The 13,233-nt window shown below is 56.8% G+C and overlaps 2 protein-coding genes across 6 annotated transcripts; one reads left to right on the top strand and one right to left on the bottom strand.

Moving 5' to 3' along the window:
• Window positions 1–148: 148 nt before the first annotated feature.
• PNPO (pyridoxamine 5'-phosphate oxidase) lies at window positions 149–9,411 on the top strand. 4 transcript variants are annotated; one of them, XM_088067930.1, is made up of 7 exons: window positions 157–321; window positions 2,261–2,451; window positions 4,137–4,236; window positions 5,752–5,805; window positions 6,431–6,559; window positions 7,705–7,775; window positions 8,433–9,411. In XM_088067930.1, the coding sequence occupies exons 1-7, from the start codon at window positions 277–279 to the stop codon at window positions 8,596–8,598; spliced, it is 756 nt and encodes a 251-aa protein (XP_087924056.1). In that variant the 5' UTR covers window positions 157–276; the 3' UTR covers window positions 8,599–9,411. The 4 variants fall into 4 exon arrangements, with proteins under 4 accessions (XP_087924058.1, XP_087924056.1, XP_087924060.1 ...); XM_088067931.1 differs by having other exon boundaries at window positions 165–321; window positions 2,261–2,385; XM_088067932.1 differs by lacking the exon at window positions 6,431–6,559 and having other exon boundaries at window positions 149–321.
• A 1,517-nt stretch (window positions 9,412–10,928) lies between these two features.
• On the bottom strand, window positions 10,929–12,698 carry PRR15L (proline rich 15 like). Of its 2 annotated transcripts, none has more exons than XM_088067935.1 (2): window positions 12,653–12,698; window positions 10,929–11,705 (listed from the first exon to the last, which is right to left on the bottom strand). In XM_088067935.1, exon 2 carries the CDS (start codon window positions 11,702–11,704, stop codon window positions 11,405–11,407), a length of 300 nt encoding a protein of 99 aa, XP_087924061.1. In that variant the 5' UTR covers window position 11,705; window positions 12,653–12,698; the 3' UTR covers window positions 10,929–11,404. The 2 variants fall into 2 exon arrangements, with proteins under 2 accessions (XP_087924061.1, XP_014117535.1); XM_014262060.2 differs by lacking the exon at window positions 12,653–12,698 and adding an exon at window positions 12,452–12,609.
• Window positions 12,699–13,233: the final 535 nt, after the last annotated feature.

The following is a 13,233-nucleotide window of genomic DNA, read 5'->3' as shown; positions in this document are numbered from 1 at the left end:
CCCTGTCCCCCAGCTCCGCTGTCCCCACCTTGTCCCCGATGTCCCCAAGCCCCGTGTCCCCCTCCCGAGGTCGCTGCCCCTTTAAGAACCCCCCCATGCACCCGCCAAAACCCTAACACTACTTCCGGGTTTTTTAACCACTCCCCTTCCTCCTCCACCAATGGGCTTCCATCTCTCCGGGATGCGCGCGCGCGCTCCGCCGCTTCCTATTGGCTGTCGCGGGAGGAGGAGTGGGCGTGTCGGTGCTTGGCCACGCCCCCGCGCGGTGGGGCCGCCATGGAGCTGGGGGAGCTGCGGAAGCGCTACCGGGGGGACACCGAGGTGCGACCGGGGGGACCCGCGGGGACCCGGCACGGGGGGAGCCCCCGGGATGTCCCCAAGGCCCGGGGAACCCCCCCCTTCCTCCAGGGTGTCCCCCTCCAGCCGCGGGAACCGCGCACGGAACCGCTGCACAGCGTGTCCCCAAGGCCTGGGGACCCCCCTGGATGTCCCCAAGGCCTGGGGACCCCCCTGGATGTCCCCAAGGCCTGGGGACCCACCCTGGATGTCCCCAAGGCCTGGGGACCCACCCTGGATGTCCCCAAGGCCTGGGGACTCCCCTGGATGTCCCCAAGGCCTGGGGAACCCCCTGGATGTCCCCAAGGCCTGGGGACCCCCCTGGATGTCCCCAAGGCCTGGGAACCCCCCTGGATGTCCCCAAGGCTCGGGGACCCCTCCCCAGGTCCAGGGTGACCCCACCTGGATGTCCCCAAGGTTTGGGGACCCCTCCCCAGGTCCAGGGATGTCCCCCCAGACTGTCCCCAATACCCCTCTCCCCAGATGTCCCCAAACCCCTCCAGATGTCCCCAATCCCCCCAGATGTCCCCAATCCCCCCAGGTGTCCCCAATCCCCCCAAGGTGTCCCCAATCCCCCCCAGATGTCCCCAAACCCCCGCCAGGTGTCCCCAAACCCCCCCCTCCAGATGTCCCCAAGCCCCCCCCCAGATGTCCCCAATCCCCCTCCAGGTGTCCCCAATCCCCCCCAGGTGTCCCCAACCCCCCCCAGATGTCCCCAAACCCCCTCCAGATGTCCCCAAGCCCCCCCAAGGTGTCCCCAAACCCCTCCCCAGATGTCCCCAATCCCCCTGCCAGATGTCCCCAATCTCCCCCAGATGTCCCCAATCCCCCTCCAGATGTCCCCAATCCCTCCCAAGATGTCCCCAACCCCCACCAGATGTCCCCAATCCCCCCCAAGATGTCCCCAACCCCCCACCAGATGTCCCCAATCCCCCCCAAGATGTCCCCAACCCCCCACCAGATGTCCCCAATCCCCCTGCCAGATGTCCCCAATCCCCCTGCCAGATGTCCCCAATCCCCCCCAGATGTCCCCAATCCCCCCCAAGGTGTCCCCAATCCCCCTGCCAGGTGTCCCCAATCCCCCCCAGATGTCCCCAATCCCCCCCAAGGTGTCCCCAATCCCCCCCAAGGTGTCCCCAATCTCCCCCAGATGTCCCCAAACCCCTCTCCAGATGTCCCCAAACCCCCTCCAGATGTCCCCAATCCCCCCCAAGGTGTCCCCAATCCCCCTGCCAGGTGTCCCCAATCCCCCCCAGATGTCCCCAATCCCCCCCAAGGTGTCCCCAATCCCCCTCCAGATGTCCCCAAACCCCCCCAGATGTCCCCAATCCCCCAAGGTGTCCCCAATCCCCCCCAAGGTGTCCCCAATCCCCCTCCAGATGTCCCCAATCCCCCCCAGATGTCCCCAATTCCCCCCCAGATGTCCCCAAACCCCCACCAGATGTCCCCAAACCCCCCCCAGATGTCCCCAACCCCCCACCAGATGTCCCCAATCCCCCCAAGATGTCCCCAATCCCCCTCCAGATGTCCCCAATCCCCCCCAAGGTGTCCCCAACCCTCCAAGGTGTCCCCAATCCCCCCCAGGTGTCCCCAAGCCCCCCCAAGGTGTCCCCAACCCCCCACCAGATGTCCCCAATCCCCCCCAAGATGTCCCCAACCCCCCCAGATGTCCCCAAACCCCCTCCAGATGTCCCCAATCCCCCCAAGATGTCCCCAATCCCCCCCCACGTGTCCCCAATCCCCCTGCCAGGTGTCCCCAATCCCCCCCAGATGTCCCCAATCCCCCCAAGGTGTCCCCAATCCCCCCCAGATGTCCCCAAACCCCCCCCCAGATGTCCCCAATCCCCCTCCAGGTGTCCCCAATCCCCCCCAGGTGTCCCCAATCCCCCCCAGATGTCCCCAATGCCCCCCCCGGTGTCCCCAGGCGTTCGAGGAGCAGCACTTGGTGTCCCTGGACCCCCTGGAGCAGTTCCAGGCCTGGTTCCAGCAGGCCCTGGAGTGCCCCGACATCGGCGAGCCCAACGCCATGTGCCTGGCCACCTGCAGCAGGTGTGGGGACACGGACAGACACCGGGACACACACACACACAGGAATCAGATGGGATTGGATGTTGTGTTGTATTGGTTTTTATTATCTATTATATTGTATGTTATATGATGTTATGTTATATATGTTATGTTATGTTATGTTGTATTATTACATTACATTATGTTATATTATGTTAATTATATTTTATGTTATATATAGTATTATATATTATATTATATTATATTATATATAATATTACATGACATGACATGACATGACATTATATTATATTATATTACATTACATTACATTACATTATATTATATTATATTATATTACATTATATTACATTACATTACATTATATTATATTATATTACATTATATTATATTATATTTATTATATTATATTATATTATATTATATTACATTATATTATATTATATTATATTATATTAATTATATTTTATATTATATATTGTATTATATATTATATTATATTGTAATATATATATTACATGACATGACATGATATTATATTATATTATATTACATTATATTATATTATATTATATTATATTACATTATATTACATGACATGACATGACATGATATTATATTATATTATATTATATTACATTATATTACATTACATTATATTATATTTATTATATTATATTACATTATATTACATTATATTATATTATATTAATTATATTATATATTACATTATATTGTATTATATATAATATTACTTGACATTACATTACATTACATTATATTATATTATATTATATTATATTATATTACATTATATTACATTACATTACATTATATTATATATTTTATTATATATTATATTATATTGTATTTTATATTATGTTACATTGTATTACATTACATCACATTATATTATGTTTGTTGTTACATTACATTACATTATCTTACATTCTATTCTATTCTATAATATTATATTATATTCTATATTATATTATAATTATATTACATCACATTACATTATGTTTGTTGTTATATTAAATTACATTACATTATTTTACATTACATTCGATTCTATTCTATAATATTATATTATATAATATTATATTCTAATTATATTACATCACATTACATTATGTTTGTTGTTATATTACATTACATTATTTTACATTACATTACATTCTATTCTATTCTATAATATTAGAATTATATTATATTACATTATATTACATTACATTACATTATATTATATTATATTATATTATATTATATTATATTATATTATATTATATTATATTATGTTATGTTATATTATATTATATTACAATATAATTTTTTTCTATATTACACATATAATATTTATATAATATAGAAATATAACTGTAATTAAATAATAATTTAATATATCATTAAATGACGATGATATATTAAATATGGATTATTATTTAATGTAATTAAATAATGACAATGATAATAATAATAACAATAATAATAATGATAATGATAATAATAATAATGATAATAATAATGATAATAATGATAATGATGATGATGATGATAATGATGATAATGATAATAATGATAATAATGATAATAATGATAATAATGATAATAATGATGATAATAATGATAATAATGACGATGATAGTAATAGTAGTAGTAATAATGATAATAATAATGATAATAATGATAATAATGACGATGATAGTAATAGTAGTAATAATAATAATAATAATAATAATAATAATAATAATAATAATAATAATGACCCGCAGGGATGGGAAGCCCTCGGCGCGGATGGTGCTGCTGAAGGGCTTCGGGCAGGACGGATTCCGCTTCTTCACCAACTACCAGAGCAGGAAGGGCAGGGAGCTGGTGAGGAATCTGAGAAATCCCCAGGAATCCGGGATTTATGGAGCTGGGGAGGAAATTTTGGGGGGAAATCCTGAGAAATCCTGAGAAATCCGGGATTTACGGAGCTGGGGAGGGAATTTTGGGGGGAAATCCTGAGAAATCCTGGATTTATGGAGCTGGGGAGGGAATTTTGGGGGGAAATCCTGATAAAATCCCAGATTTCTGCAGCCGGGAAGGGAATTTTGGTGGGAAATCCTGATAAATCCTGAGAAATCCGGGATTTACGGAGCTGGGGAGGGAATTCTGGGGAGAAATCCTGAGAAATCCTGAGAAATCCTGAGAAATCCTGAGAAATCCTGAGAAATCCTGAGAAATCCTGAGAAATCCCGGATTTACGGAGCTGGGAAGGGAATTTTTGGGGGAAATCCCGAGAAATCCAGAGAAATCCTGGATTTCTGCAGTTGGAGAGGGAATTCGGGGGGGAAATTCCGAGAAATCCTGAGAAATCCTGAGAAATCCTGGATTTATGGAGCTGGGGAGGGAATTTTGGGGGGAAATCCCGAGAAATCCTGGATTTATGGAGCTGGGGAGGGAATTTTGTGGGGAAATCCCGAGAAATCCTGGATTTATGGAGCTGGGGAGGGAATTTTGTGGGGAAATCCCGAGAAATCCTGGATTTATGGAGCTGGGGAGGGAATTCTGGGGGGAAATCCCGAGAAATCCTGGATTTATGGAGCTGGGGAGGGAATTTTGTGGGGAAATCCTGAGAAATCCTGAGAAATCCTGAGAAATCCCGGATTTACGGAGCTGGGGAGGGAATTTTTGGGGGAAATCCCGAGAAATCCAGAGAAATCCTGAGAAATCCTGGATTTCTGCAGTTGGAGAGGGAATTCGGGGGGGAAATTCCGAGAAATCCTGAGAAATCCTGAGAAATCCCGGATTTATGGAGCTGGGGAGGGAATTCTGGGGGGAAATCCTGAGAAATCCTGGATTTATGGAGCTGGGGAGGGAATTTTGGGGGGAAATCCTGAGAAATCCTGGATTTATGGAGCTGGGGAGGGAATTTTGGGGGGAAATCCCGAGAAATCCTGGATTTATGGAGCTGGGGAGGGAATTCTGGGGGGAAATCCTGATAAAATCCCAGATTTCTGCAGCTGGGAAGGGAATTTTGGTGGGAAATCCTGAGAAATCCTGAGAAATCCTGGATTTACGGAGCTGGGGAGGGAATTCTGGGGGGAAATCCTGAGAAATCCTGGATTTATGGAGCTGGGGAGGGAATTTTGGGGGGAAATCCTGAGAAATCCTGGATTTATGGAGCTGGGGAGGGAATTCTGGGGGGAAATCCTGAGAAATCCTGGATTTATGGAGCTGGGGAGGGAATTCTGGGGGGAAATCCTGAGAAATCCTGGATTTACGGAGCTGGGGAGAGAACCTGGGTGGAGAAATCCCCATAAATCCCCGATTTCTGTAGCTGGGGTGGGGATTTGGGTGGAAAATCCCGGCGAATCCCGAATTCCTGGATCCTGTTCCCGCCAGGATTCCAATCCCTTCGCTTCCCTCGTTTTCTACTGGGAGCCGCTCTGCCGCCAGGTGAGGAGGGATCCCCGGGATCCTGGGAATGGGATCGGGCTGGGAATTGGGGGCTGGGGGCTCACCCCGCTGGTTTTGGGGTGGAGAAAGCAGGGAACGGGGTGATTCCACGCTCAGGAGCACCTCTGGAGCCGCTGGACAGATCCCAGGGGATGAAGGAGCCCACCAGGAATGGGATCCGTGCATTTTTGGGGTGGGAAAAGCGGGGAATGGGGTGGTTCCGTGCTCGGGAGCACCTTTGGAGCCTCTGGCCGGATCCCAGGGATGGTGGTCCCGGGGTTTTGGGTGGAAAAGGCAAGGAATGAGGTGATTCCGTGCTCGGGAGCACTTTTGGGGATGCTGGCCAGATCCCAGGGATGGTGGTCCTGGAGTTTTGGGGTGGGAAAAGCAGGGAATGAGGTGGTTCTGTGCTCAGGAGCACCTTTGGAGCCTCTGGCCACATCCTAGAGGACGATGGACCCCACCAGGAATGGGATCCGTGCATTTTTGGGGTGGGAAAAGCGGGGAATGGGGTGGTTCCGTGCTCGGGAACACTTTTGGGGATGCTGGCCGGATCCCAGGGATGGTGGTCCCGGGATGTTTTGGGGTGGGAAAAGGCGGGAAGGACGGAGCTGTCGCTGCCCAGGTGCGGATCGAGGGCTCGGTGAAGCGGCTGCCGGAGGAGGAATCCGAGCGCTACTTCCACTCCCGGCCCAAGGGCAGCCAGATCGGGGCTCTGGTCAGCAGGCAGAGCTCCGTCATCCCCGACCGCCAGGTGAGCGCTGGGACCGGCCACGGGATCCCAGGGATCCTACTGGGATCGGCCACGGGATCGGCCACGGGATCGGCCACGGGATCGGCCACGGGATCCCGGGGATCCTGCTGGGACCGGCCATGGGATCCCGGGGATCCTGCTGGGATCGGCCATGGGATCGGCCACAGGATCGGCCACGGGATCCTGGGGATCCTGCTGGGATCGGCCATGGGATCGGCCATGTGATCCCGGGGATCCTGCTGGGATCGGCCACGGGATCCCGGGGATCCTGCTGGGATCAGCCACGGGATCGGCCACGGGATCGGCCATGGGATCCCAGGGATCCTGCTGGGATCGGCCACGGGATCCCGGGGATCCTGCTGGGATCGGCCACGGGATCCCGGGGATCCTACTGGGATCGGCCACGGGATCCCGGGGATCCTGCTGGGATCGGCCACGGGATCGGCCACGGGATCCCGGTGATCCGACTGGGATCGGCCATGGGATCCCGGTGATCCTACTGGGACTGGCCACGGGATCCTGGGGATCCTCCCGGGATCGGCCACGGGATCCCAGGGATCCAACTGGGACCAGCCATGGGATCCCAGGGATCCTACTGGGATCGGCCATGGGATCCTGGGGATCCTCCCTGTTCCCTTTGGGATTAGCCACAGGATCCTGCTCATGGTCCCAGGATCGGCCACAGAATCCTGGGGATCCTCATGGGATCGGCCACGGGATCCTGGGGATCCTCCCTGTTCCCTTTGGGATCCATGGAATTCCCTGTTCCCTTTGGGATTTATGGAATTCCCTGTTCCCTTTGGGATTTATGGAATTCCCTGTTCCCTTTGGGATTTATGGAATTCCCTGTTCCCTTTGGGATCCATGGAATCCTCTGTTCCCTTTGGGATTTATGGAATTCCCTGTTCCCTTTGGGATTTATGGAATCCTCTGTTCCCTTTGGGATTTATGGAATTCCCTGTTCCCTTTGGGATTTATGGAATCCCCTGTTCCCTTTGGGATTTATGGAATTCCCGCTCCCTTTGGGATTTATGGAATTCCCTGTTCCCTTTGGGATCCATGGAATCCCCTGTTCCCTTTGGGATCCATGGAATTCCCGCTCCCTTTGGGATTTATGGAATTCCCGCTCCCCTCCCACCCCGCAGTTCCTGAGGAAGAAGAGCGCGGAGCTGGAGGAGCGCTACCGGGACACGACGGTGCCCAGGCCGGAGTATTGGTGAGGGTGGGGGGCTGAGCCCCCCCAAAGCCCCCCGAGCCCCTCCTGAGCCCCCCCAAAGCCCCCCAGATCCCCTCCTGTGACCCCCAGATCCCTCCTGAGCCCCTCAGGCCCCCCCGATCCTCCCCAGAGCCCCCCAAAGCCCCTCCTGAGCTTCCCAGATCCCCCCCCAGAGACCCCCTCAACTCCCCCAAACCCCCAGAGCCCCCCAGAATCCCTCTCAGAGCCCCCCAGAGACCCCCCAAACTCCCAGATCCCCCCTGAGCCCCCGTCAGAGTCCCCCAGAGATCCCCCCAAACCCCCAGAGACTCCCCAGAGACCCCCTCAACTCCCCCAAACCCCCAGAACCCCCCTCAGAGCCCCCCAGAGCCCTCCTCAGACCCCTCCAGAGCCCCCCAGAGCCCCCCTCAGAGCCCCCCAGAACCCCCCTCAGAGCCCCCCAGAGACCTCCCAAACCCCCAGAGCCCCCCAGAACCCCCCTCAGAGCCCCCCAGATACCCCCCTAACCCCCAGAGCCCCCCAGAACCCCCCTCAGAGCCCCCCAGAGACCTCCCTAACCCCCAGAGCCCCCCAGAACCCCCCTCAGAGCCCCCCAGAGCCCCCCTCAGCCCCCCCAAACCCCCGAATCCCCCCCAGACCCCCCGTCTCCCCTTCCAGGGGCGCGTACATCGTGGAGCCGGAGGTTCTGGAGTTCTGGCAGGGCCAGACGAACCGGCTGCACGACCGGATCGTGTTCCGGCGCCTGCGGGACCGCGCGGCGCCGCTCGGGGCCATGACCCACCCCGGCCACGGCCACTGGGTCTACGAGCGCTTGGCCCCCTGAGCCCGGCTCCGGAACCGCCCCAAGTCCGCCTCCAATTAGTGCCAGTGGTTAATTAATTGTGTTAATGATTGTGCAGGGTCTGGCTGTGACCCCCGTGACCCCATCCCTGTCCCATCCCTGTCCCATCCCTGTCCCATCCCTGTCCCATCCCTGTCCTATCCCAGGAAATGGATTTGGAGCTGCCCTCGCCCTGGTGTGTCCCTAAATCCATCTCCAATTGCTGCCAGTGGTTAATTAATCGTGTTAATGATCATGCAGGGTCTAGCTGTGACCCCTGTGACCCCCCTGTCCCATCCCTGTCCCATCCCTGTCCCATCCCTGTCCCATCCCTGTCCCATCCCGGGAAATGGATTTGGAGCTGCCCTAATCCCAGTGTGTCCCCAAATCCATCTCCAATTAGTACCAGTGGTTAATTAATCGTGTTGATTAATTATCACGTTAATTAATTGTGTTAATGATCGTGCAGGGTCTGGCTGTGACCCCCATGACCCCCCCGTCCCATCCCTGTCCCATCCCGGGAAATGGATTTGGAGCCGCCCTCATCCCGGTGTGTCCCCAAATCCATCCCCAATCAGTACCAGTGGTTAATTAATTGTGTTAATTGTCATGTTAATTAATTAATTAATCGTGTTAATGACCGTGCAGGGTCCCGCTGTGACCCCTCCCCTGTCCCTGTCCCGCCGCTCTCCACGTTTTCGCTGGAATGTGCTCAATTCCCGAGTCACTCTTGCTGTTAATTATTTAATTAAGTTAAATGGTGCCGCCCCTGCCTGGCCCCGCCCCTGAGGAAAAATAAACCGGGATTTCTGTGGCGGCTTTGGGTTGTTAATTCCGGGTTAGGAACGGGTTAGTAATGAGTTAGTAACGGGTTAGTAATGGGTTAATACCGGGTTAATATCAGGTTAGTAACGGGTAATAACGGGTTAATAACGGGTTAATAACGGGTTAGTAACGGGTTAATACCGGGTTAGGAACGGGTTAATAACGGGTTAATAACGGGTTAATAACGGGTTAGTAACGGGTTAGTAACGGGTTAATATCGGGTTAGTAACGGGTTAATAGCGGGTTAGTAAATGGTTACTATCGGGTTAGTAAATGGTTAATAGCGGGTTAGTAAATGGTTAATAGCGGGTTAATATTTACCCAGGCGGGGCCGGGCTCTCCCGGAGATCGGCCGAAACCAATCCCTGAAAATTCCCCGGTTCCGTGTTTGCTGTGGCGGAGCCGAGGGCAGCCGGTCCCGGGGGATTTCCCGGTCCCGGGGGGTTCCCGGTCCCGGGGGGTTTCCCGGTCCCGGGGGGTTTCCCGGTCCCGGGGGTTTCCTGGTCCCGGGGGGTTCCGGTCCCGGGGGATTTCCCGGTCCCGGGGGGTTCCCGGTCCCGGGGGGTTCCCGGGCAGCCCCGGCACCGAGGGACGGTGGCCACGGGGCTGTCGCACCCTTTGTGCCGCTGTCACCGCCCCCGAGAGGCTCCGGACCCCCGGCCCGGCCAGCGGGGGGATGTCACTGCCCAAATTCCGGTGGGACGGTGGGGAAAAGGATCGAGGGGCTTCGCTCTCCTTCCCGCCGGGACCCGATCCCGGGATCCCCGCCTGGACCCGATCCCGGGATCCCCGCCGGGACCCCATCCCGGGATCCCCGCCGGGACACCATCCCGGGATCCCCGCCGGGACACCATCCCGGGATCCCCGCCGGGACCCGATCCCGGGATCCCCGCCGGGACCCGATCCCGGGATCCCAGCGCCGCCAGGAATGGGCTGCGAGCGAACCGAGCCGGGCGGGACTGGCACCGGCCCCGTACCGGGAAACCGAGACCGGGCTCGGGCTCTTGGCGGAGCTGGAGCTGCGGAGTTCGGGAGCTGCGAGGGCTCCGGGTGTCCCCTTTTCCAGGGGATCACGGATTCCCCGGGATGGCCGCGTTCCCAGCGGGGTTCCAGAGGGATCCAGAACCTTCCCACCCTGCCAGGGATGCGCGGAGGAATCCACGGAGCTTCCTCCGCTTCACCCCCGCGTGTCCCACTCTCCGCAGGGTCAGGGATTTCCCGGGATGGCCGCGATTCCAGCGGATTTCTTCCGCAGGGAAAGCCCTGGAGCTGCCTCTGCTTCCACCTCCGCGTGTCCCATTTATCCAGGGACTCAGGGATTTCCCGGGATGGCTCCCAGAGAGATCCCGGAGGGATCCAGAGCTTTCCCAGCCTTCCATGCCAGATTTCGGGATCCGCGGAGCTCTCCCGGAGCCGCCTCTGCTTCCTCCTCCTTCAGGGTCTCAGGGATTCCCCGCCCCGTCCCGGGGGGATCCGGATCCTTCCCACCCTTCCAGCCTGGATCCAGGGATCCGCTGAGCTCCCAGGCTCGGTTTATTAACCGAGTTAATTAATTAACAGTTCATTAGCAGCAGCAGCAGCATGCCGAGCCCCGGGCTGGGCTCCCCGCTTCCAGCAGCAGGGAGCGATTCCCTTTGGGAATGCGGCTCCTCCTGGGAGCGCTCCGAGCTTCCCTCGGGGGGATTTGTCCGGCAGGGTCAGGTCATTTGTTCCCTCGGGACAGGGAAGTGTCCCCTGCAGCCCCTCGGGACCGCGACACGAGCGGGGCTCGGCCCCAAAAAGTGAGGAGGGGGTTTGGGAATGGGATTTGGGAATGGGATTGGGGCAGAGCCAGGCGGGCCGCCAGGGGTGAGTCCTCATCCCAGTACGAACCAGTCAGCGCTGGGGTCAACCCCGCGGGCGCTCCCGGATCGTCCCACGGCTCAACCCCATCCCGAGTCCTCCCTGCTCCCGCAGCCCCGCGGACCGGGAGCATCCGCCGGGGTCACTTCTCCTCCCGCTCGCCGGCCCCGCACAGGTTGGGGTGCTCGGCCAGCGTCGCCCTCACTTTCTTCTTCTCCTTGAAGCGCCCGGAGTGCGAGACCTTGACGTGTTTGCCCTTGGTGCTCTTGTCCACGATCTTCTCCAGGCGGGCGGTGAAGCCGGGGGGTCCCTCGGGCTCCGTCCCCTCCGCGCTGTCCCCGCCCGGTGCCCCGGGCCCCTCGGGGCTCTCGTAGAGCACCGGGGCCGCCGCCTGGCGCTTCCGCAGGAACGTCAGCTTCCACCAGCCGTGCCCGTCGGCCATCCTGGAACGGCATTTCTGGGATCGCCTTCCCTCCTGGAATTCCCTCCTGGAATTCCCTGGGCCCTCCCCAGCCGGTGAGGGATGCGGCGCTGCCTTTGCCGCGGGATGGATGTTCCAGGGCTCGGGAATTCCCGAGAAAAACCGGGAAAAGGCGGCTGGGAGCTGCCCTTATCAGCCACGTGTAGCGGCCGGGGAGGGACGGGCTGAGCAAACAGGAACAGGAACCGGGGCGCACCGGGAGCTGCCGGGGGTCGCCACCCGCCGCACCCCGGCCCCGGGGCCCGCCTGTCCCCGGTGGGAGGGCCCGGGAAGGTTCCGGGATCAGCCGAACGTGGCTCCGGGGCAGGAACCGAGGGAAGGCGGCTCCCGAGCCCAGCGCTTCCCTGGCCGCGGGCACGGGGGGGGGGATTCTCGGGGCCCTGTGGCGGTCCCGGGGTCCAGCACAGCTCCGTGTCCCCCATCCCTGTCCCCATCCGTGTCCTCGTGCCGCTGAGCCCTCCCAGATGTCACCCCCGGCACGGCTTTGGGGGGATAAAAACCCCCCTTTTCCCTCTGGGACGTGGGGACAAGGGCACAGAGACTGCGGCCACCACCCCGCTGGTGGCCCCGGTGTCCCCAGCGCCCCTTCCCCGTGCCAGAGCCAGGCGGGACCATCCCCGGAGTGTCCCCAGAGTGTCCCCGGGGGTCCCCAGAGTGTCCCCGGGGGTCCCACATCCCATTCCCAGCACGGACACCGCATCCCGGTACCTCCTCCTGCCGCGTCCGGGGGTCCCGAGGTGTCCCGGGGGTGTCCCGGGAGTCTCGGGGGTGTTCCGGGATGTCCCGGTTGTGTCCCGGGGGTGTCCCGAGGTGTCCCGGGGGTGTCCCGGGAGTCTCGGGGGTGTTCCGGGATGTCCCGGGGGTGTCCCGGGGTGTCCCGGCGGGGCAGCGCGGGCAGGTGTCGCTCACCTGTCGCTGTCCCGGTGTTCCCGTCAAGGTGAACCCGCTCCCAAACCCCTCCTGCCGGAGCAAACGGCGGGGCCGGGCCAGGCGCGGCTGAATATTCATGACAGGGAGCGGTGCCAGCGCTGGGCAGGTGGCCCTGGGTGGCCCCAGGTGGCTCTGGGTGGCCCTGGGTGGCCGTCACCGCCCCGGGCCGGCCGTGGCAGCGCTCGGTGGCCTCGAGGCCCGGTGGCTCTGGGACACGAGGGTCGGGCACCGGGAGCGGAGGGATCGCGGCTCCCGGTGGGATCGCGGCTCCCGGTGGGATCGCGGCTCCTGCCGCCGCCGTCCCCGCCAGGTCACCGTGACCGTGTCCCCGAGGGATGGGGACACCGCGGGGGGGACACGGGGACACCGCGGGACCCCCCCGGGAGACGGGAGCTGCTGCCCCCGCGTGAATCCAGCGGGATGATCCCAGCAGGGATCCTGGCTCTGGAGGGGATTGTCGGTCCCTGAGGGATCCGGGATCTGCTCCTGGAGCCTTCCCAAGGATCCCCCAGGGACTGGGGTTCCTTTGGGGCGGCTGCTGAGGGTCCCAGGGGGATCCT

This window comes from Pseudopodoces humilis, chromosome 29, assembly GCF_049639895.1.
Source record: "Pseudopodoces humilis isolate 2021_Gansu_Grassland_sample_001 chromosome 29, ASM4963989v1, whole genome shotgun sequence".
In the NCBI taxonomy this organism is placed as follows: domain Eukaryota; kingdom Metazoa; phylum Chordata; class Aves; order Passeriformes; family Paridae; genus Pseudopodoces; species Pseudopodoces humilis.
The sequence above is the reverse complement of the archived record's forward strand: the minus strand, read 5'-3'. Positions and strand labels throughout refer to the sequence as shown.